This window comes from Cervus canadensis, chromosome 3 (genome assembly GCF_019320065.1).
Source record: "Cervus canadensis isolate Bull #8, Minnesota chromosome 3, ASM1932006v1, whole genome shotgun sequence".
Taxonomy (NCBI): domain Eukaryota; kingdom Metazoa; phylum Chordata; class Mammalia; order Artiodactyla; family Cervidae; genus Cervus; species Cervus canadensis.
In genome coordinates, this window is record NC_057388.1 from 108,844,802 (window position 1) to 108,864,800 (window position 19,999).

Here is a 19,999-nt window from a genome sequence, read left to right on the forward strand (position 1 = left end):
TAGGAGGCGGAGAAGAGAAAACAAACTCCAGGTGGACTTTCTGACAGCAGCTGGAAAGGAAGCGTAGGAAGGGATCTTGGAAGGAAGGAGGGCAGGGGAAAGGGGAAACAAATTGGGGCCCCCACCCCACCATTTGATTTCTAATTTCCGTTTCATATGGGCCCTCCAGAAAAACTAATTTAGAAGATTTTAAGACAAGAAAAAGAGGTGAATGTCCTGTAGCCCCTCGGACTTTCGGTGGGGTAAAAACTGGGGGGTGGGAAATGAGGGTGAGGACTTGGGAGGAGGCAGCCGCTGGGGAGTAGTTTGTTCCACGTGGATTTGAAGGCTTGGTTGAACCATCCGCTTCCCTTCTCCTTCCAGAAAGGAGATTCGGTTATAATGCGCAGTGCTCCTTTATTCTCTTTCCCCAACACGGAGTTCCACATCGCGTTCCTGAGCTCTTCCGGGTCTGCATGCACGTTTCAGGAGGATCCGTGGCCAAGGTGGGATCCGACAGCATGCACGCGGCTCCCTGCACTCGCGCGCACACACGCGCGCACACTTACAGTGAGTGTCTGCAGGAAGAGGGGCCTGCGCGTCAGCTCTGCATTAAAGACGGGAAGCTGCCCGGGTTACCAAAGTCAAATGTAAGTGACAACTGCCCTTTCCAGCAAGGCGGACTTCCAGAAGTCTCTTTGTATCTCGGCAGCTCATTTAATGTTATTTATGCATTTTGTGCAAGGAATTGTGGGATTTTTTCCCCACGGTAAACAATATGGAAATGTTAAAAAAAAAAGCACCCTTCCAGCGCTTGTCCCCGTCCGCGTGTGGGCGACCCGGCGGGACTGTCGCGGGCGTTTCTCAGATCGCCGAGAAGCCGCGGGGAAAACGCGAACGCGCGAGCGCGCGCAGAGAACGCGGCGGCGGTCTCGCGGGTCCAGGCTCCGCACCCGGAGCGCAGGGACGCGGCCCCTTTAAGCGGGGGCGGGGCGGCGGGCGGCCCCTGTCACCGAGCCGGTCACGTGGGCGCGCGGCGCCGCGACCATTGGCCCAAGGCACGTGTCCAGGAGACCGGCCCGCGACGTCACTCGAGGGGGCTCGGTTAAAAATAAGAACAAAAATCCAGAGTCCGAGTGTCTCGGGTTGCGCCGAGTGGCCTGGAAATTTCCTGGCCGCGCGGAGGCCGAGGCGCGAGGGCGCGCAGACGGCGAGGGAACGCGGGCGGCCCAGCCCGGTCCGGCCCGGCCCGGCCCGGCCCGCCGCTCACCCATGCGACTCGGGCCGCGGGGCTCGGCGGGGCTCGGCGGGGGCGCCCCGGCCCGCGGCGGGGCGGCGGCCGCGCGCAGGGGCCCGGAGGCCGGCCGAGCGCAGCGCGGGCCCGTGGGCCTCCATGTGCGTGCTGGCGGCAACGGGCGCGCTGACCGCTCGCGCCCCGCACCCTAGAGGGCCGGCCGGGGCGCGCGGGCGGGGGCGGCCGGGCGGCGGCGGCGGCGTTGGCCCGAGCGGGCCCCGGCGGGCGTGAGCGCGGGCGAGCGCGCTGCCTGCATGCGCGGAGCTCCAGCCCCGGGCGGCCGGGCGGCGGCGGCGGCGCCGGAGCCGGAGGCAGCCGGACGTGGAGAGGCGCGCGGAGCCCCGAGGCGCCCCGGGTCCGCGCCGGACCCTTGTGACCGTCTAGCGACTGGGTGCGCTGCGAAGACTCGGACCGGACTATTTTGAATCTCCCGGCGTCTGGGCGTGGGGCGACTCTTGGTATTTTCTAACTCAACTTGTGGATCTGAACGTGGCTTTGGCTCTGAGCGTGGCTGGCGACGTGTAGGACCCCAGCCCTGGCTGCTGCCGCCGCGCTCGCCCTCGGGAGAGTCGGCGGGGAAGGGACACCGGCCGGCTTCGGAAGTCTCCGCGTACGGAGCGGAGAAGCGGAAGGCTGACTGGAGGGTCTCCCCGGAGAATCGACTCGGGATTTGTTGCGAGCAGCATGGAGGAGAATGACCCCAAGCCTAGCGAAGCGGCGGCGGCGGAGGGGCAGCGGCCGCCGGAATGCAGCCCCAGCGGCGGCGCCGGCAGCCCTGGCGAGGCGGACACTGGCCGCCGGCGGGCTCTGATGCTGCCTGCGGTCCTGCAGGCCCCCGGCAACCACCAGCACCCACACCGCATCACCAACTTCTTCATCGACAACATCCTGCGGCCCGAGTTCGGCCGGAGAAAGGACGCAGGGACGTGCTGTCCCGGCGCCGGAGGAGGCAGAGGCGCCGGGGCAGGCGGCGAAGGCGGCCTGGAGGGAGGCGGCGGCGCGGGCGGCGCGGAGCAGCTCCTGGTGTCTGGCCGGGAGCCCCGGCAGAACGCGCCCGGGGCGCCCGGGGCGGGCGGGCCGCTGCCCGGCGGTGGCGGTAGCGACTCTCCGGGTGACGGCGAAGGCGGCTCTAAAGCGCTCTCACTGCACAGCGGCGCCAAGAAAGGAGGAGACCCCGGGGGTCCCCTGGACGGGGCGCTCAAGGCCCGCGGCTTGGGCGGCGGCGACCTGTCGGTGAGCTCAGACTCGGACAGTTCGCAGGCCAGCGCCAACCTGGGCGCGCAGCCCATGCTCTGGCCGGCTTGGGTCTACTGCACGCGCTACTCGGACCGACCTTCTTCAGGTGAGCCCTGGGGACCCGTGCCCCGACCCGCCGTGGGGAGGCCGGCGGGGTTGCGGGGCAGCGCTGGGGCGGGAACTTACCGGGAGGAAGAAGACTCGAGCATCCCTCGCCCCCAACACAAAGACGCGCACACAGCGACACTGTGTGCGGCCGACGCTGACGCGGGCCGCGGCAAAGCGGAGAGGGGCAGGGTTGATTCACTAGGGGCTACAGACTTCCTAGAACGGCGAAAAGTACCAGGACCTCCGTTCTGTCTTGCCCTTGGGGGCCTCTCCTAGTCCCTAGCCCATCCCTGCCCTGGCCGGAGTTTATTTGGTGGGAATCCGGGTGGCTGGAAAACAGGCCCGGAAGAGCACACCCTCGCTTGTTCTTCCAACTCGGTCCAGACCCGGACCTACGCCCAGCCCGCCCCGAGACTTAGTCTCATCCTGCCGCCCCAGTTTCCCAGATGTGTCCGGGGAAGAAAGCGAGGCTCGCTGCTCGTTCTCAGTTGGGGTCGACCAGGGGCCGGTGGAGGGATCCGCAGAGGGAAGGAAGGGAGACAGAGGAGCCCTTCGCTCTGTGCCTCGTTTTATTTGCCAAGAGGTGCGCACACAGCTTGGAAGAGGAAGGCCTGTGTCCCCGGATAGAATGGATCTTTACCGAGCTTTCCTGGGTAGGAAAGGAGCAGATTTCAGAGGAAGTGCGCGGGGGAGCCGGCGAGAGTGTGCAGAGCTTCTGGGCGTCTTTTTCATAGACCCGGGATTTTTAAAAGCTGAGTCCACGTCCCCATAGAAGCATGAGCCGCAGTAAATGCGGGTCTGCGGCTGCAAACCGCCATTAGGCGGAGACTCCGTTTGTCCCCGAGACGGCCGCGCAGACCGGACCCCCCTGTTCCCGAACCCTCAACTGTTTTGCGGGGGTCGTTTAAACAGCTCACAGCGCAACTAAGTCACCCCCGGGTCGCCTGCCCGCAGAAACGGTCTGTGTGTATCTCTGATGAAACCCCAATTTCTCTAGCTAGATCTGAAATTTGCTCCATTGTTCTCGCCTCTCTCCTTTGTTAATATTTAATTAACATATAGGCTCACAATGCGGCCGGCGAGGAGCCTCGGCCCGGCTTTGTGCAGCGCGGGAGTCGCGGCCGCGCCAGGCCCCAGAGGCCGGAGGAAGCCCGGCAGTCGGGCCTGGCTCAGTGTCTGGTCTAACTGGACTTAAAAAAAAAGCCCCGTAAGATAAGATATGTGTTTCCGGGCGTTTACGAAAGCAGCGACGCCGAGTTTTGTCTTGTTTTGTTTTTTTGCGGAGATTTGGTCTTTCCGAGACTCCTTAAGAGTTTGCGTTTTGAACGAAAATCAAGAAGGAAAAGGAACTGAAATCTCTTATTTTAGGGAGATTTCCTTTCCATAAAGTGGCCCGGGCCTTTTGTGGGCTGATTGGCCGGTGGGAGTGCCCCGGGACCCCGGGGAGTTTGCGGATGGGGACCGCGGGCGGGCTGTGCCGTGCGAGGCCGTGGTGGGGGCCTCCGCCCGGCCTGTAGAAGCCTCGCAGGGCTGCCCCCTGCCTGTCTCGCGAGGCGCCCCCTGGACGCCGGCACCCTCCGGGAAAAAGCCAGGCTGGGCAGCCGGGACCTCGGCTTGTGAGCGAGTGTGCGCACGGTGGGGGCAGGGGGCGCGGTGCGCCTGGGTGGGGGTGCGCCTGGGTGTGCTTCCAATCTTGAAGGCCCCAGGCTTGAGCCGAACAGTCCGGTGCCCCCTCTCCACGGGGCCCGGCCCTCTTTTTCCCGTCGTGGCTCCCGGAGACAGCGCAAGGCTCGGTGGGCGGAGGAGGGGGTTCCCGGGGCCTCCTGGGTCTGCGGACCGCCACAGATCCCTAGCTAGGGAAGGCCCGGGTGATGATCCACCCTCCTGCTCCGAGTGCCCCCCGGAGCCTCACCCCGCAGAGTCCCGTGGGGTGACGGGTGGGCACCTGGGTGCTCCGGCTGCCGGAGGTCTAGCCGTTTCCGGCCTCTCAGCCAGGGCTCCTCCGAAGAAGCGGGAGCCAACCCCCAGCGTGACTTCACACACTTCACAGATTAAGACCCGCAGCCACCACCCCCTCCTGCAAAGGCCTCTTCCCTCTCTGACCCCCTCGTCCCATCTGACCTTCGGAAACCCGGAAAAAGACAACACTTGGTCGCCTTTCTCAGGCCCTTTCTGTTGCCGGGGTCCTAGGACTCCCAGCGCCACTGCCCCGCACCAACCTGGGCGGCCCACCGGGAAGAGTGGGGGTGAGAAGTGTGAGCCTTCTGCCCAAGGTCAGCGGGGTCCCCAGTGGCCTCCTCAGCTCTGGGGCTGGCAGTGTGTTCCCTCTCCTGGACAGGGGACTGGGAGAGACCTGGTGGGGTGAAGGGTGGGAAGCTCCTGCTCCTTCTGGCCCTTAAAGGGAAGGATGAACATGGACCCACAGGGCCGGCTGGGGGAGGCAGACCCTTCCTGTTCCCAGCACCCACCTGACGCTGGCTCCCACGGCCCCCGGGTCTGTGGGGAGTCTGCCCTGCACCCCGGGGCTCCCCCTGCTACTCTGACTGGCCCAATCCCCTCCAGTCTGTCTCCCTCAGCTCTCTCCCCGCAGCCACCCCATCCTGTCCCCATTCGTGGACGGAACCTCAGGAAGGATTCGAAAAGGCCTGGCCACAGAGTTTTGGGGTTTTTGCTGTCCTGACCTTTCCGCTAAGCCTGCCCTTTGCCCCCAAGCCCACCGCTCCTGCAGACTTCCCAGCCCCCCCTCCCCGCCCCCTCCATGAGAGCTCCGCCCCAGCGGCCCACCCCAAACCCAGCCCTGCTTTCCTCCGGGTCGCCACCGGCTGGGGCAGCCTCCTGTGCGGGGGCGGTGACGCCCCCTCCCCCAGCAAGCAGGCTGGCCCGGAGCCCTCCTAACCCGCGCTCTCTGTGTCCCCCGCGCCTCCCCAGGTCCCAGGTCTCGCAAACCAAAGAAGAAGAACCCCAACAAAGAGGACAAGCGGCCCCGCACGGCCTTCACGGCAGAGCAGCTGCAGCGGCTCAAGGCCGAGTTCCAGACCAACAGGTACCTTACGGAGCAGCGGCGCCAGAGCCTGGCGCAGGAGCTCAGCCTCAACGAGTCTCAGATCAAGATCTGGTTCCAGAACAAGCGCGCCAAGATCAAGAAGGCCACGGGCAGCAAGAACACGCTGGCCGTGCACCTCATGGCGCAGGGCCTGTACAACCACTCCACCACCGCCAAGGAGGGCAAGTCGGACAGCGAGTAGGGCGGGCGGGTGCCACGTCCCGGCCCGCCCTGGCTAAACGATGCAATAATTTAAAATCAGAAATCAAGGGCCAGTGTATAAAGATTATACCAGCATTCATAGTGAAGATATCGTGTATTAGCTATGGTTCTGCAATATTCTATGTATATATAATTTACAGGAGGTGTAAAATCCAAAATATCTGACTATAAAATATTTTTTGAGTTTTTTTATGTTTATGAGATTATGCTAATTTTATGTTGGGTTTTTGGTTTTTGCAAAGGGGGCTACTTAGGGTTTCATCTTTTTTAATCCCCTAAGTTCCATTATGGGACATCGGACACTTTTTTTTTTTAATTTCAAAAGATGAAAAAATTAAAACAACTTGCTGAAGTCCAAAGATTTTTATTGCTGCATTTCATACGACTGTGAACCGAATAAATAGCTCCTACTTGGTCTATGAGTTCTGCCACTTTGTTTGTGTGGGCTTGGTGAGGCTGGCAGGAGGGTCTGCATGCCCAAGCCCGCCGCCGCCATCGCAGAGAAAGGGTCCCGGAGGCGAGGCTGCGGCTGGGCCTCCGGTCTGGTGCCCTGCTCCCTGGGGCTGCCTGGGCAGGGCCCACGCCAGCCCCTCTCTGCCTGCCTTCCCTCCCTGTCTCCTCGCCGAGGCCTGGCTCGCGCCTCCCTGCATCCTTCTGTCTGCATCTGCGTCGTTGTCCCCTGTCCAGCCGCCGCCCGCCTCCAGCGCTGGAGTGTCCCACCTCCGGCACCCGCTCTGGGCCTCAGGGCGCCAGTGGCTGGAGGCCCACAGGCTTTGGGGCCGCCCTGTCCCCCCAGACCTGGGCCCAGAAGCTCCCCTGCGGCTCCATCAGCTGCCCAGGCAATATCCGGGGCGGGGGGGGGGGCGGTCCTAGAAACGCAGGCAAGGTCTGCTGGGTGTGCCTCCGGGGCTGTGGAGGCCTGAAGGAGCTGGCGTTTCCCCTCTTTCCTTTTTCTTTTTCTTCACTTTCTTTTCTTTTTTTCCTTTTTTTTTTTAAGTGGCCGCTTCTGCTATAGAGAGCATTCTTTCATGGTAAATATGTGTGTGCATGTGTACATATATCTGTGTGTGTGCTCATATACACACACAGAAGCAGACGTGTAAGAGTCCACAGTTCTAGAACATGTGGCTACCTTGACTTTTAAAGGAACTCAGAATTCTCCAGGATATAGAGGAAAGAAGAAAATGTGTAAATAATCATTTCTTATCACTTTTTGTCTTTTCTTGTTTTTTTTTAAATATACATTTTATTTTTTGAAGTGTGGTACAGTGTAAATGAAATATATTCAATATATCCCCACCAAGTACATATATATAAACAAACACATTATCTATATCTATATCTGTAGCTCCACACTGTCTTCTGTTTATTGTATGGAAAAAGAATTGTGTCCAAATGTCCGTCTGTGCCGGGACAGCCTGGGGGGTGCCTCGGGCCCTGTCCCGAGGACTGAGGGTGAACTTCTCTCTTTGCCTTAAACCTCTTTATTTCACTGCGATAATAGTTTCCCTTTGTACATACTAGCGTAAAACCCCCCCCCTTTTTTTTAAGGAAAAGAAACTTATAAAAGCAAAAGTTGTAATTTAAAATTCTGTGAATAACCATCTGCTGCTTAGGAAACTCAATGAAATGATATGCCTTTTTAGCAGGAAGCAAAGTTTTGGGGTTTTTATTTTTTTATTTTTATTTTTTAGTTTATTATACATGTGCATTTTACAGTTCCAGTAGCAAATATTTATAATCTTATAAGAAATGAATGTTTCTGTTTACTACTGTGGTTATCAAAATTGTGAACATTCCCCCTGCATTTTTGTGTGTTGAAATTCTTGAAAGTTACATTAAATAAAAAAAAAACACTTTATTGTAAAATATCAGTTGTCCAAGATGGAATGAGTAATTTTTTTTTTTTTTAAGTGTGTTTCTGAGCCCAGCTGACCTGCCGAGGACGACCTCAGTGCTCAGGTGCTCAGGTCTTTCCCTCCACGGCAGGTGTGCACATGCTTACCTTTGTAGCGAGAGGCATAATTTTTTTTTTAAATAATGAAGACACTTTGGATGTCTCCTGTATGAGTATAGGACAACCAAAGGAATTTAAGGACGCATTTCTTTACCAGAAGGAAGTGTTCCAAAGTCCGGTGCTTTTTCTTTGAATAAATATTTAAACTCCTGCAGAAGGCAACAGGTCTCCGTCCCTGGCCGCTCCCCGAGCCGACAGAGGCGCTCAGCCCCTGGAGAGAGGAGCTCTCACTTGACCTGAGACAAAGAGGCTCTTCTTTATGTTGCATTGTTGTCTTTTCCCCAGAGCAGAGGACACAGACTGACGGCATCCCAAGGCGGATGCAGGGAAAAGACCGGAAGTGGATGGGAGCTTTGGTCTTGGGACCCGCAACTCACCTGGCCTCAGAGGACAACTGACGTGGCCCTGTGAACCCAACTGCTCTATTTCCAAACTCTCTTGGCTACGGTTTTCTTCTCCCAGTAAAAGAAGCTCAGAGACTGGAGAGGATCGGCTGTTCCCAAGGCGACCTTTTAGGCATTTCCGTTCCACACCGGCTTCCCAAGGGGAAGGACGCTGGGCCTCTGGCTAGGAGCTGAGCTGCTTCCCGGTTTTGCAAAGACACGTTCTGGGGTCTCGCTGCAGAGGCTCCGGAGCCTGGTCCCACTGCCTGGTCCCAGGGGCATTAATGGGGCGGGATCACATCTTCCTTAGCCACTACCCTGCCCCTGTGCTGATCTGGGGGTTCCTAAAGACAAAACCGCGCTAGCCCAGCTTCTATTACCTGATTGGCCTCTCCTTCCTTTCAATAAAAAGATGACATAGTAACATTCAGCAATCATTTTTAGTTTTTGTCTTTCATCCCACCGGCAAATCATAGCGCTGTTAAGGGGCAGTGTATGGTTTTGCAAGGTAATGAGCTCCCCATCCTCAGAGGTGTACAAGCAGACACTAGGCCTACAGTGGCATAAGGTTTTTCATTTGCTTCCCCCCCGGCCTCCAGTAGGAGATTGGACTAAATGAACTCTCAGACCTCCCAAATGCTGAAATTCTGGTTTTGCTCCTACGTTTATTACACGTTTTTAAATTCTCTCATAACTCATGGAGAGCCACTTCGGCACACACCAGCCGCTTTCACTAGGAGCTGGGCTTCCTGGGTGGCACAGTGGTAAAGAATCTGCCTGCCAATGCAGGACACACAAGGGTTCCATCCCTGGGTGGGGAAGATCCCGTGGAGAATGAAATGGCAACCCACTCCAGTATTCTTGCCTGGAGAATCCCATGGACAGAGGAGCCTGGCGGCTACAGTCCATGGGATCACAAAGAGTTGGACGCGATGGAGCGACTGAGCGCAGACAGTGGAGACCAGAGTCGGGCTGCAGGGCAGGCGATGCCCCTTCGTGAAGTCCGGCCGCCACTGAGTTCCACCTGGGCCCCCACAGCTCTGCCCAGCTCGGATCTGGACCCAGCCTGCAGTACCGGTGACACCTCACCAGACTGTCGCCCCCACAGCAGGTGGGGTTTCCTAAATGTGCTCGGAGGAAAGCTCCTTTAGGAAGGACGTCCTTGCGGCTTGCAGCTGCACAGCCCCCACCCTCAGGCTTGGCTGTTTCCCCAGGCCTCCTTAGCTGCGCAGAGACTGGGCTGAGGCCTGGGAGTTGAGCGTGGACGGTCGCAGACCCCCAGGCCAGTGGAACATGCTTCCCCAAAGGTGCAGGATCAAAGACCCAGCAGGATTCCTTGGTGCTTAGACAGCTCCTCCTCCAGCTGCCCAATGGGGTCGAATAAGTGAGCCCCCACCCTCAGGTTGGAGTCAGAATCCGAGGGTCAACACCGGCAGGCGAAGGTCGCAGGAAGTGGACCACCAAGGGCTTTCTTTAGGGGGCAAAAGTGGGGCGCCACCAGTCTGATCTCTGAGAAGGTTCCATGGTTCCTGTTTTCCCTTGGGTGAAAAGGGCAAATCGCTGGGGCTTCTGAACCGCTTGGCACAGGTGTGCCCGGGAGTGTGGTGGGCACAGCAAACATCACACACTATATATGCAAATACGCCTGCCAGCCGCGCGGGGCCAGCTGCGAGGCCATGTTTGCTCGCTCTGTCTCGGCTAAAAGTCATTCTGTCTCCCGCTGGTTTAATATCCGACCTCTCCGGCCTCTGCCCGCCCGGGGAAGCTCCCCAAGAGCCCCCACGAAGGTCCCGGCTCTGCCGAAACCTGCCGCTTGCCAGGCCGAGCCGCCGTGCCCTGGGAGACTAATGGCGACTGGCGCCCAAGGCCTCCGGGGAAGCCGACCCTCCAATCGGCACTCCACGCCGCCTCCAGGCACGCACTGCAGCCCCGCGCCGGGCCTCGGGGTGGGGACCCCATTGCTGCGCTCGCTTCTCTCTCCTATCAGGGCCGAGGGCGAGGCCTCTGGCTTCAAGAGCAGCGGGCAGGGTGGGCTGGGTGGTGGGAGAGGGCGGCTGCAGGCAGGCCTGGCGCTGCGCTGAGAACCGCGACCCCATGGGCCGCCCTCTGCGGGGAAACGCGCGCGCGCGGTGCCTGCGCCCTGAGCTCCAGGGGCGCACGTCGTGAGCCGGGCTGCGCAAGCCCGAGCAGGCCATTCATATTTTCATTATTAATCTCATATAGTTCATTTTGTTTATGCTCCCCGCCCACAGCAAATAAAAAGCCATTCTTGAAATCGCCTGAAATGTAATAATAGTCATTAAAGTGACTCCTCATTATGAGATTTAATCGAGTGGTCCGCCGCACCCCCGGCCTGGCTGGTGAGGCTGAGGAGGACCGCGTAATTATTGCTGTTGTTCGCCTCCTGCTTAGCCATCGGGGCGACTGACCACCTCGTCGTCTTAGGTCAGCACAGGGGCGGTGGGGAGCCCCAGGAGTCTCGGGAACAGGTGTGGCCCAGCTTGCTGCTCTGCCCACCCAGGCCCCAGCCCTTGCCAGGCCCCGGCAATGCCTCTGGGAGGAGGGAGGGAGTCCCCAGACCCTCTACCCGCTCCGCATCCCCGGGGGGAACGCTAGGACCAGGGCCCCGGACTCGCCTCATTGGCGGTCCCTCCCCACCCCTCCTTCCAGGGCCGAGCCCAGAGCTTTGCCCAGAACAAAGAGTAGTGGAGACCTGCCTGCTCGGCCGCCTTTTCGCCCCCTTGGGCTGGAAGGCGTCCCAGAGAGCCCCCCAGCCCCAGCCCAGTCTCCCCGGAGACACCCGGGGAGGGAAAAAGAGCACGGGGCCTCAGTGGACTGCGCCCGCGGAGGGGGCCCGAGTGGGGAGCGCGGCCGGGAGGGGCCCGCCCCCGTCCGGGGTTCTCCGTGGGGCCGGGGCCGGGGCCGAGGGCGGGTGGGGGTCACTGCCGGCGCGGACAGTCTGGAGGGCTGGGCCGGGCGGGCGCGCGGCCCCATCTGTCGCGCTGAGAAACTTGGCCGCGCGGTCCGAGCGCGCGGCCCGCGCCTTTCAGCCGGCGCGTTCGGGGTTCGCTCCTCCCGCCAAGTCCTTTGTCTGCGAGAGGACAGTCAGGCTCTGCGCCGGGCTCTGCCCTCCGCCTCCCCCGGCCCTACCCCCTCCGCTAACTGCCCTTTCTCTCCCCTCCCCGCTTTTCTCTCCTCTCTGGATGGGTAATCACAGGCTCCAGCTGCCAGGCGCAACGAGAGGAGTTGCTGCCCGGTTCGGGGGTCTGCCGCCCCTCCCGGCCCCCTCCAATTTCGCCAGGACTCCGGCCCCCGGCTCTCCCGCCTCTTGGAGCCACCGTGGTGGGTCCGTCCGAGTTTCCCCTTTAGGCCACAACTTTCTCCCGAGGATATGGACTCACACTCCCCCCCCCACCCCAACAAAATGTGAATCCGGAAAGCTGGCGTTTCTTTGGATTCAGGCAGTGGGGGGACAGGCAGGGTCAGCAGCCTTTTGCAGAATGTACTCCTGTCGAGGCCGGTTCCATGCCTCTGCTGCTGTGAGAAAGGTGCCCCGATAAGTAACTCAGAGGCTGTCAGTTTTAAGCCTCAGATTGTTTTCCTGCCCCCAGTGCTGAAACATTTGGGTTAAATCGGGCAGATTTCAGTCTCTAGAAGGAACGCCTGGCATGCTGACTTCCAGACACCTGTTTGTTAGGGCTTCCCTGGTGGCTCCGTGGTGTCACAATAGATGCAGGTTCGATCCCTGGGTCGGGAAGATCTCCTGGAAAAGGAAATGGCTACCCACTCCAGTATTCTTGCCTGGAGAATCCCAGGGACAGAGGAGCCTGGAGGGCTGCAATCCACGGGGTGGCAAAGAGTCGGACACGACTTAGCGACTAAACAACAGCAAATTTGTTTGGTGCGAGACTGAAGCCTGCTAAGAAAGCATTCGGCTGAGCTCCCCGCCATGTGCAGGCTCAGCATATGGACTTCCATATTTTTTCATGTGGATACTTACACAACAGCATTTCTTCTCACTGAAAGAAACTTGGGGCAAGGATGGGGCTGAGTTTTGTGAACAGGCAGTCCTGTGCCCCGAAGCCCAATCATTCATGTCTCAGGCAGAAAGAACTGCTCCCTAGCAGGCTCCCTGCAAGGGGGTGTTTATGAGGAAAAGAACAGAAAGCATGTGGCACAGTACAGCACTTGCTTGGTGGGCAGTCCCACTCTCCTTCTTCAGGGGAAACTCGTACTCAGCCCCCTGGGCCCGGCCAGCCCAAGGCCTGGTTTTGGTAAAGCCACCGCATCTATATGGTGGTTGAGGGGAAGGGGGAAATGATGAGATATTCACGTGGCTGTGAAAAGTGGAGCAGTGATGGGAGCACTCCTACTAGAGGGCTGCAGGACTCCCGTTAGCACTTTCTAGAATCAGGAGTCCCTTCTCCTTCCAAACACGGCTGGGTGTGCACTTTGTGATCACAGAGCTCAAGCACATAGGCACTTCCATTCATATCAGGCTCTTTTCCCCAGGCTTCCCCCCCAAAATGAGCAAGATGCCGTGCCTTGGGTTCCTACGGAGGCTCAGCAACTTCACACACCACTCCCCTCTCCATTCCAGCCGGTAATTACTGCACTGAGCAGTGAGCCTCAGTCACCATGAGACATGGGTGGACTCAGCGCCTAGGAGGTGGGCGCCCAGCGAGACAGCGTGGGGGCAGGGAGGAGGCTTGGGAGTCCCCCCCACCCCACCCCACCCTCGAATCACAGCCGCCCCAACCACCGTTCTTCCTCCAAGAGCCAACCGCCTGCTCCTGGCGCGATGAGCTATTTTGTCTAAATAGTGAAGGGTCTAAGTACCCCCTTTGAAATTAATTGCTGTTCCTATAGCTAAAAGCATAACAGGCTTTGATTACATGCTAACAAGAATGAAACATAATCCTGAGCTAATTATGTGGAGATAATTTTATAATTATATCATTCAGTTGAAGAAGTGATATGTTGTTAACCTCCCATTTCAACAAGACTGATGATTTAAAATAAAGATGGTCCTAAATTTAGACCTTTAAAAAAAAAAGTATCAGGGTTGCATCTTGGTTTCCTGCACATGGAGAAAGTGAGTTTCAACTCGGTCTATCTACCGTTTGTACCTGTGTACACCCCAACCCAGAAGGAGTGGGGGGCCGTGGGAGACCTCAGACAAAGGGGTCAGTCTGAGGAGGAGAGGTGGCCCAGGGCCAATCTGCTCTCAAAGGCTCAGGAAGCCCATCTGCATTTCTATTCTGTCCGGCTGGCTTGGGGAAGTATCACCCAAAGACTGGCGACCCCGAAGAGCACAGGATCTCTGAGACACTCCAGCGGGGGTGTGCGCAGAGCCTGGCGGCCTGGGGTGAAGGTCAAAAGCCAGCCACGCCTGCAGGGGGTTCACTTCCTCTCCCAGACACGAGTGCCCGCGGAGGGGTGCCCCCGGGACCAAGGGACCAAGGCCTGGCCAGATTCCCCTCCCCCGGCCCGCCCCTGGTGGCCCTGGGGTGGAGGTACTAGGAGGAGCCCCCCCCCCCCCCGGGACGTCAAGGACTGTCCTGCAGCCAGGCTGGCCTTCCCAGCAGTTCCAGGGAATTCACCAAGGACTTGAGGGCCAGAACTTGGCATAGGGATGCAGAGTTCAAATGTGATTCCTTTGAGGTGGTCAGAGGTCAGCCAGACACGGCCCTTTTAGGCACTGAGAGTGCCCTCAACTTTCTTTTTTTTTTTTGGTGGTTGCACAGGGCCTCAAAGTGGGCGATTCCTGGGTACGCAGCAAAAGGAGCACCCCGGTGGATTTCGAGCCCCAGGGGAACAGAACCAGCTCCGGGAGAGTGAATGTAACACAGACCCACAGAGTCACAAGCCAGTAACCCCAGACGCCACGCGCGGGTGTAACAATGGCTTTTGCGCCTGGAGCCCCACGAGGGCGCCCGGCCCAGCTCAGAGCTGGCAGGGTGGACGTACATTTCCACGCAGGTGAGGGTGTCTGGGGCAAACCCAGGGCTGGGGCCGGGTCGCTGCCTCTGCACCGCGAGGTGTGGCTCCCTCCCTTCCCCCTAAGGGGTATTTCATTCGCACCTTTTTTTTTTTAAATGCTTCCTAGTCAAACTTGAATATGCAATGAGGCGCCGGAGCTTTGTGGCGGAAATATAATTAAACTGGTGGAAGATGTAAAAGATGAAGACTGAGGATGACATCAGGCCGATTTCACACTTGGCAGTCGGATAGCTGGGCCCAAGCCGCGCTCTCGCCACGCAAGGCAGATCAAAGTGCCCTGCCACCGCTCCAAAGGGGAAAGGGGACTTAAGTATGCTAATCCCCAGGACAAATATATTTTAATCTTGTTAGAATACAAGTTAATGCCGCAGCTCAGTGGCTGAACTTGGTCAGACTGTAGAGATCCATTTTTATTTTAGCTATGAATGAGGTAGACCTCCTGGTTTATTCATAGGTAGTAAAAAGTACATTTACAAAACGAACCCCTCTTCGGGCCGACTCCGTGGTCACCCCCACCTTGAGCTTTCTTGGCCGGGAGGGCGGGGAAATTCCGGAGGCTCCCGGATGGAGGTGGGATGATCCCTGATAACCATTCAGCTCTCCCTGTCCCTCCCTGCATCTGCACCAGAGCCTCCTGCCCAGGAACGGAACTCAGCTCATTTGGCGGAGAAGAAACAGGGCGACTCTGGAATTAATTAAAAGATTCTCCAAAGCAATGCGTTTCCCTTTAGGCTTGGGGTCTGACAACCAAACCAATTCCTTTCCATCAGCCCTCTCCCTTTAATTTTTACAACGTCAATTTTCATTACTATTAATTATTTGCCGAGCTCCGACTGTACATTCGTTACTGCCCTGGTTAGCAGCAAGGAAGTAGGTTCCTGGCTGCCTAAGTCTCAGCCTCTGCTCGACGTCTGAGCTGTGCAGGCGTGCGTATGTAAAATGTTCGGTGGGGTGAGAAGGAGGGGTGTCAGCCTGTAGGGCTGCCTCAAATAAAACCGTCCTGGCAAAACTTGGAGATGATCACAGGCGTATCTGTGCCTCTGACTGCGTGTGTGAAACAGACAGAGCTTGAGCGAGCTCACCTGAGGTCGCAGAAGGTTAAACTCCCCCAAGGAACCTGCCTGCCAGGTATTGCCCGTGGCAGCCATCAGCAAGGCTCTCCCTGTCTTTCTGCTCCAGAGTGTGTTAGAATCTCTTCTGCCTCGGGCATCAAACCTGATTCTCGCTGAAGCTCGCCTTGCAGCCCTGCATTCGAAAGACCCTCCCTGGCCCTCCGGACCCCAGCGGAGGTGGCTGGCTGCCGACTGGGGGAGGGGCAGCCTCTACCCTGCAAACTGCCCCCTGGTTTCCAGGACTAAGGAATGTCGCTTTCCGCCGCGATTCTCTCAAGGCCCCTTGAGTTAGGAGGCGAGTGGCCCACACTGCAGCTACTATAAGCCCACAGCTGGTACGGTTGGGAGCAGCACCGTGGCCAGCAGCCAGGGGCTCCCCGGGAGCCCCTTCCGAGCACCTCCCCTCCCGTCTCTCTCAGCTCCTTGTGAGCGTGTCCTTCGGCCGGAGGCTTCCTTAGGAGACATCCCACTCTTCCTTCGGGTTTCCTATGCCAGCAGTCAGGCTACCTAACCTTTTGGTCCATTGTGTTTCTGTCTTAAATCATGACTGTACCTAGTGCTTGCTGGAAAGACAGTGTGAGTTGCTCGGTCATGTCCAACTCTTGCGACCTCATGGACTGTAACCCGCCAGGCTCCTCTGTCCATGGGATTCTCAAGGCAAGAATACTGGAGTGGGTTGCCATGCCCTCCTCCAGGGGATCTTCCCGACCCAGGGATTCAACCCAGGTCTCCCACATTGCAGGCAGGTTCTTCACCGTCTGAGCCACCAGGGAACCCCTTGTGCTTGCTGAGGTCCCTCTCGGGGCCTGGCTTCCTGCGGCTGCCCCAACCAAGCATCGCAAACTGGGGGTGTTTGTCTCAGTCCTGGAGGATGGAAGTCAGGAGTCGGTGCCAGGTGCCAGCAGGGCTGCTCCCTCCTGCGGCTCCAGGACGGTCTGTCCCTCATCTCTGCCGGCCTCGGTACATCAGCCCCTGGTGTCCTTGGCTTGTGGGCACACACGGTCTTTTCCCCACATGCTGGTCTGCGTCCAGATCTCCCTTTTACAAAGACACCAGTGACATCAGATTGAGGGCCCACCCGAATTCAGCATGACCTCACCTTCACGTCCATCTGCAAAGATGCTATTTTCAAATAAGGTCCTGTTCACAGGTTCATGAATGGATGTGACTCTGGGGGGACACTCTTCAGCCCAGGCCAGCCAGTACTCTACAAGTAACCTGGATTCTCTTAAACCATCTCCCAGTAAAGCCCCTGCAGTGGACTCCATTTTTCTCACGATGGAAGGGTCAGGAGACTGAGCCGTGGAGCTCTCCCTGGCGGCAAGCACGAGGTGGGTCTGCGTGAGCCCTCGTCCTCCAGTCAGTGGTCCTCAGCTTCCTCTGCTGGTCCGTGGCATCCGTGACATAGCCCCTCGACTTTAGCATCCGTCTGACCCAGCGAGACGCTGTCCCTCCTGTAGAACAATCCAGGCAGAGGAGCTTTGTCTCCCGTGGGCGCTGCACCATGCTGCTGTTGTCACCTGGTCATGTCTGACTCTCTGCGACCCCGTAGACCGTGGGCTCCTCTGTCCATGGGATTCTCCAGGCAAGAATACAGGAGTGAGTTTCCAGCCCCTTCTCCAGGGTGCAGCATACAGTTATCCTGTTGAGAGTGTTCCTTTCCTCTCTCGGCTTCGGTCTCCTCCTCTGAAACCTGGAGGGAAGGAAGCAGAGAAGCCGCCTGTGGGCTCTCGGGGTGTCCCCCTGAGCTGCCCCGGGAGGCCTTCAGGATGGTGCTTGGAGCGAGGGGGTGACATGCAGGGCCCTGATGGAGACGTCGAGGGTGTCCTGCAGGGGGCCCTGCGGTGTTGGATACCACTGGGCACCCCGCGGGCGCTGAGTCTCGCTGGGTGCCCAGGACCCCTGTTAACACGGAGCTGTTATCACGGCTGATGTTTCCACCATCTCGCCAACTCCCGGGGGAGTGAGTCTAGTCCACTGCTGTGGATCCACGGAGTCAGGATTGAGCCTCTCAAACTGGAAGCATCACTGTTGATGAGGCTGCAGAATACCAGCACTGGGGACAGGAAAGGAGGGACACATTGCTCTCACGTGACAAACCCAGCACCCTGTGTTCTAGATTCTGCTTCCAGCAGAGAACAGACGCTTGTTTGATGGGAACACTTGGGGGAAGCTTTAGATGGAGGCCCCTCATCCTGCACTTTCTTAGAAGACCAGCTGTGCATGATGAAGCCATGAAGGCAGGCGGAGGGCCCTCCCTGGGCACGACTCACCCGGGTCCCACCCTCTGACCACCCTGGGGCCCGCTGAACCCTAAGCCCAACCATCTGTCTATCTCAGCACGAACCTTCCTGGGAGCTCTCTGCAGTCCTGTCCCACAGCCCCGGGAGCACAGTCCTGTTCCTGGGAAGGCCTCCGTGAGGCCCGGAGGGAATAGGTGACCCTCCCAAAGCTGCCACATTGGCAACGGCAGAGCTGAGTTTTCCGGCCCAGCAATGATTGCGTTTTTAAAGTGGGTCCTGGGCAGGCAGAGGCGCGGCTGCTCCCAAGGAGGGAGCCCTGGCGGTGGATGCCTGGCACCGGGGCACAGGACGAGTGTGGGAGGATCGTGGGGCGATGGCTCCCCAGACATTCCGCACACCTGGCATCTCCCAGCCTCCCGGTGGGCAGGTCGGGGACAGTGGAGTAGCTCTGGCCAATGGTCCTGGGGCAAAGTGACCCACTTGGACTTCAGGTCCAAGGCTCGTGAGTTGTGAGACAACCCCATCCTTCCTTCCCCATCTCTGCAGCTCTCAATGCCTCAGGTCAGACATGACCTCACGGGGCAGCGAGCCCACATCCACCTGCACCCCTAAATGACCATGGATCACAGCCCGCCAACTCACTTTGGACCCAGAGAGTTAGGCCAACAGGACAGTGAGACATGCAGCTAATTTGTTTAAGCTGCACAGGCCAGCAACCAAATGGAAACCCCATGTGTCCTATCTGTGACGGCAGCCCGTCCTTCCTGACTCTGGGGCCGGCCAGTCCTGAGAGTAGGGACGGTCTCCCTGCCTGTGACCCTTTACCTCTCATTCCTCATCCTTTTCCACTTCTCCCTCTGAGGGCATCGGCCCAGAATGAGGAGGAAGATTGAAGGGCAAACATTGACAGCCCCTGGGATGCTAAAGGATGCATATCCATTGTTTTAACTGTTTAATATCTACAGTTTGGGCTTCCCTGGTGGCTCAGCTGGTAAAGAATCTGCCTGCGATGCAGGAGACCTGGGTTCGATCCCTGGGTTGGGAAGATCCCCTGGAGGATCTGAAAGGGCAGGAGGGCCCACGTGGACATCTAGTTGCAGAGCTGAGACGGCAAAGCTAAGAATGAGGTTAAAGATACTGTGATGTAATGTCTTTGGCACAGAGGCTCATCTGCTGCTGGGTTCAAAGCTGCTGAGCCGTGCCACATGCCCTGTCATCGGATGTTCTCACCTAACAGCATTTGGATGTATTGATATTGGCACTATTCTTACACTCTTTGTACAGTAAATATTCAAGGCTAACGTCAATATTGCTATTCCCAACCCTCTTTTGTGATCACTCTGGGTCACACTGTCCAACTCAAGTAAATTTACACTTTCATGTCTGCTATCTCAGGAAGAGAAAACTATCTGCTTGAGTGAGCTTGTATGAGCCCTCCACTCCAAAATATAAAGTGTTTACACACTACTGAATGTGGAAAGCAACGGGAGTCTTTTCCTTCTTGTTTCTCAGAGGGCGTGCATTGACCTACATGTGCAATTTCGTGTTATTTGCCAGTGCAGAGCTGGAAGCGTGCTACAGACACAGGATGCCATGTACAGTTGAGCAGGTTGCTCACTGCACAAGGACAGCCTCTGAGATGGTTGGGTTAAAACTCAACCTGTATTCTGTTTGCCAAGCTCTCTGTCCTGGCATAGAACTGCATCCACCTCAAGAAAGGAGTGCCTTTTTCTAAATTGCAAAAAGGTGCCACCCACTCATCAAGGCTTCTACTCAGTGGGGGAGCCTTTCTCTAACCACAAAGAGCAGTGGCAGCCCTGATAGAAAAGTCTAGGAGATCTCAGTAAAAGAAGAGGTAAAGGAAACATAATCTCTGCAGGTCAATACAGGAGTGCCAGCACCTTAAGTTTATCTCAACATAAACAAGGCAAGACTCAGAAACAAAAATTGTAGCAACAGAAAGCACTGCCTAGGTCTGTTGATAGTTAGGACTGTTTCTCAGTAAATATTCACTTTTCCTCCCCCTCCTCCTTGCATAGAGTGCACGCCCACTGCTTCGATGTTGAGCTTTGGATGTGAAATATTTGCAGAGTGCTGGCTTACCTCAGCACTCTGAATCTCCAGGTGGCCTGCACTCCAGATGGACCTGTGTGATGCAGACCTGGACCTGTGTGATGCAGACCTGGACCCGCCCATGCACAGCCGCCCCACTGAGCGCATCCCTGGGCAGCTGAACTGCTGCTGAGTCATGGGTTGAGGAGCAGAAGGATACATGCTTTCTCCTGGGAGCCGCTGAGTTCTGCAGAGTTCTGGGGTGCTGTGTGTACTGCACAGAAAATAGCCCATGAAAACGGCCCCT

The 19,999-nt window shown here is 57.7% G+C and overlaps 1 protein-coding gene across 1 annotated transcript; it reads left to right on the forward strand.

Annotated features, from left to right (window-relative positions):
* Positions 1-1,468: 1,468 nt before the first annotated feature.
* EN2 (engrailed homeobox 2) lies at positions 1,469-6,297 on the forward strand. Its single transcript, XM_043463966.1, has 2 exons — positions 1,469-2,615; positions 5,546-6,297. Exons 1-2 carry the CDS (start codon positions 1,958-1,960, stop codon positions 5,860-5,862), a joined length of 975 nt encoding a protein of 324 aa, XP_043319901.1. The 5' UTR covers positions 1,469-1,957; the 3' UTR covers positions 5,863-6,297.
* Positions 6,298-19,999: the final 13,702 nt, after the last annotated feature.

Coding starts and splice junctions, on each gene's coding strand:
- EN2 (XM_043463966.1), top strand. CDS start 1,958: ATGGAGGAGAATGACCCCAAGCCTAGCGAAGCGGCGGCGGCGGAGGGG. Junction 2,616..5,545: donor CTCGGACCGACCTTCTTCAG/GTGAGCCCTGGG, acceptor GCGCCTCCCCAG/GTCCCAGGTCTCGCAAACCA.